Raw genomic sequence first — 2,995 nt, 5'->3', positions numbered from 1 at the left:
TATTATTATTATTATTATTGAGTGAGTGAGAGAGCAGTGCATGCTAAGTTTAGACTTGGTGATTATAGCCTTATTGATGAAGAACCCTTAGGCAGACTCCCCCCCCCCCACTCCAGATGACAACCAAATTAAGACATTAATTGAGAATAACCCGCATTACACAACACGGAAATTGGCAGATACACTAAATTTATCAAAATCCATCATCCATGAGCACTTAGTAAAGTTTGGGTATTCAAATCTCTATGATGTTTGGGTACCACATGATCTAAGTGAAAAGTATCTTTTGGATCACATTTCTATCTGGGATCTGCTGTATAAACGCCATGAAAATGCACCCTTTTTGAAGCAAATTGTGATGAGTGATGAGAACTGGATCATTTACAACAATGTTCGGTGAAAAAGATTCTGGGATAAACAACATGAACCACCTTTAGCCACCCCAATTGCAGGTCTTCATCCTAAGAAAGTCATGCTCTGCCTTTGGTGTGATTTGAAAGGAATCTTGTACTATGAGCTTCTGCCAAGTAACCAGTCAATTAATTCTGAGAAGTACTGTTCACAACTGGATGGTTTAAAGACAGCAATTCAAGAAAAATGCCCAGAATTGGCAAACAGGAAAGGTGTTGTTTTCCATCAGGATAATGCCAGACTTCACGTTTCTTTGGCAACCCATCAAAAACTGTCACAGCTTAGCTGGGATGTGTTACCCCACCTGCCATATTCACCAGACATTGCTCCTTCAGATTTCATTTATTCAGGTCCTTGCAAAATAATCTGAATGGTAAAAAATTTTAATTCTTTGGAGGACATAAAAAAATGAGTTCTTTGCCAAGAAACCACCAAAATTCTGGCAAGACAGAATCTTTAAGGTGAAGGAAAGATGGAGAAAGGATGTGCAACAAAATGGTTCATATTTAGTTGAATAAATATTTAATGGCATAATTTTGTTTTGTCTTTTAATTTCCCTTAAAAATTGGCATGAACTTTCCAGACAACCTGATGTATATGTGTATATTTATGTGGAGAATATTTTCTTTCAAATCATCATAAAGATATGACAATATTCTAGCTTGAACTTTTATCATTAGGGTTTTTTTCATATCTTCATATGTGCCAGACACAGTTTGTATAGACCTAACAGCTAAATTTCGAAAACTGACTTAAACATCTAAAATATACCTATTATAGCAATAACAGCTCAACACATCAATAACAATTTATTGATTGTATGTGAATGCATTTGTTGTCTTATCATAAAGATGAGACTGTGAAGTCTAGAAAGATTAATGATTATGATGGTTATAGGGATTTTGTTATTCCAAGCAAACAGTTAGGGAATTCATATGGAAAAAAAGGGTAAAACTGGACCATAGTCATGTCTTTATATATTCATTCAAATCTGATTATATACATAATATATACATGTATATTTTTTCTGTATTTTATTAAGGTGGTTCAACCTCTTCTGGATCAGGTGGAGACAAAAACTTTGATGATCCCAACATCTCGCCTTTAGGATCTGTAGAAAACTTGTACGAGCCGATCACACCAAAATATCCCGGACAACGAGATAATTATTATTATCCTGTGGATCCATCACGTTCCAACTCTGCATCTCGAACTTCATCCAATGGCAGTAGTAACTTCCCTACAGAAGGCTACCTAGAACCGATAACCAGCATGCGTCCCCCAAGTGTTGTAACTACAGCTCCTGCCATTACAGCTGCAGTTGTTGCTGTAGGGACAGCCCCACCTGCAGCTGCAACTTTTAGCTCAGTCCCCAGTGAAACGACTGTCAAAATTCCAACAATGCATATTGAACCAGTGAGGACTTCACTTACAGAATCTTCAGCTGAATCATCCCCGCAGTTATCAGCTGAATTACCTCCGAATCAGAACCAGGAGTCTCAACAACCAGAGATTCCTGAAGAAGAGGAAAGACAGATTATCTTAGCATCACAACCTATTTATGAAGAGATTAATGGATACAGCAAAAGTAATGTATAATATTTTTGAATTACCTTTTTGTTTTGTTTTGTCTCCTAGGGAGAAAGAGAGAGAGAGAGAGAGAGGTGAGGGACTGGATTGGTGTCTCGTATTTCTGTGTTAATATACTACCTCATTGGAGATGTAACCATACAATTCTTTCCCTTGCTATTCCCTGTATGACACACAACAGCACAGAGATGAAACACATGATATCACAAGAATCATACTAACTTAGTTTACAATCCCTTCAAAGGAAGTGAGGCACTCCCTAATGTAAGGGAGGAAAACTCTAGTCCTTTCTTCTATCATTTATTTTTGTTCTGTAACAGAATCAATGCAGGATTCGGTTTTTGACTAAGAAAGTTTCAACAGGATAGGAAGTTAAGTCTTTTCAGGGCCATTTTTGTAGTAACAAAATGTATTAACCTCTCACATTTCTCTTTCCTTCATGGTTTTAGTTAAGAAGGAAGAATTGTTCCCATTTGACATCAGTAAACCCTGTGAGCATGGTGAGATTAATGTGGATGATGTTCAATTTGAACAGACACATATATATTTGAATGAATACCCTAACCCTGATCATGGGTTAGTGGTTAGGCCATTCAGCTTATAATAGCAAGGTCATGAGTTCAATACCTGGAAGTGCATTGTGCCCTTAAGCAAGACTCTTTATTTTTTGTTGTTCTAGTCCACTCAGCTGGCAAAAATGAGTAGTACCTATATTTCGAAGGGCCAGCCTTGTCTCATTCTGTGTCACACTGAATCTCCCTGACAACTATGTTAAAGGCACATGTATCTGTGGAGTGCTCAGCCACTTGCACATTAATTTTATAAGCAGGCTGTTCCATTGATCAGATCAACTGGAACCCTTGTCATAACCAACAAAGTGCCAGTAGAGGTGTATGTGTGTATATATATATATATATATATATACTTTATTTAAAAGCAGCAGAAATTCTAACAAAATTGTCCGATGAACGGGAACGTGAAACTCAGAGTAACG

At 37.1% G+C, this 2,995-nt stretch overlaps 1 protein-coding gene across 2 annotated transcripts in view; it reads left to right on the top strand.

Annotated features, from left to right (window-relative positions):
• The window catches only part of LOC106883493 (uncharacterized), a 37,127-nt gene that overhangs the window by 29,932 nt on the left and 4,200 nt on the right, over window positions 1–2,995 (top strand). For both annotated transcript variants that reach the window (XM_052970141.1, XM_014934521.2), the window contains one exon: window positions 1,454–1,999. In XM_052970141.1, the coding sequence (XP_052826101.1) occupies window positions 1,454–1,999 (546 nt within the window). The remainder of the gene's footprint in view (window positions 1–1,453; window positions 2,000–2,995) is intronic.

Source organism: Octopus bimaculoides, chromosome 8, assembly GCF_001194135.2.
Source record: "Octopus bimaculoides isolate UCB-OBI-ISO-001 chromosome 8, ASM119413v2, whole genome shotgun sequence".
In the NCBI taxonomy this organism is placed as follows: domain Eukaryota; kingdom Metazoa; phylum Mollusca; class Cephalopoda; order Octopoda; family Octopodidae; genus Octopus; species Octopus bimaculoides.
Note: the sequence above shows the minus strand (reverse complement) of the source record. Positions and strands in the feature narration are given on the sequence as shown.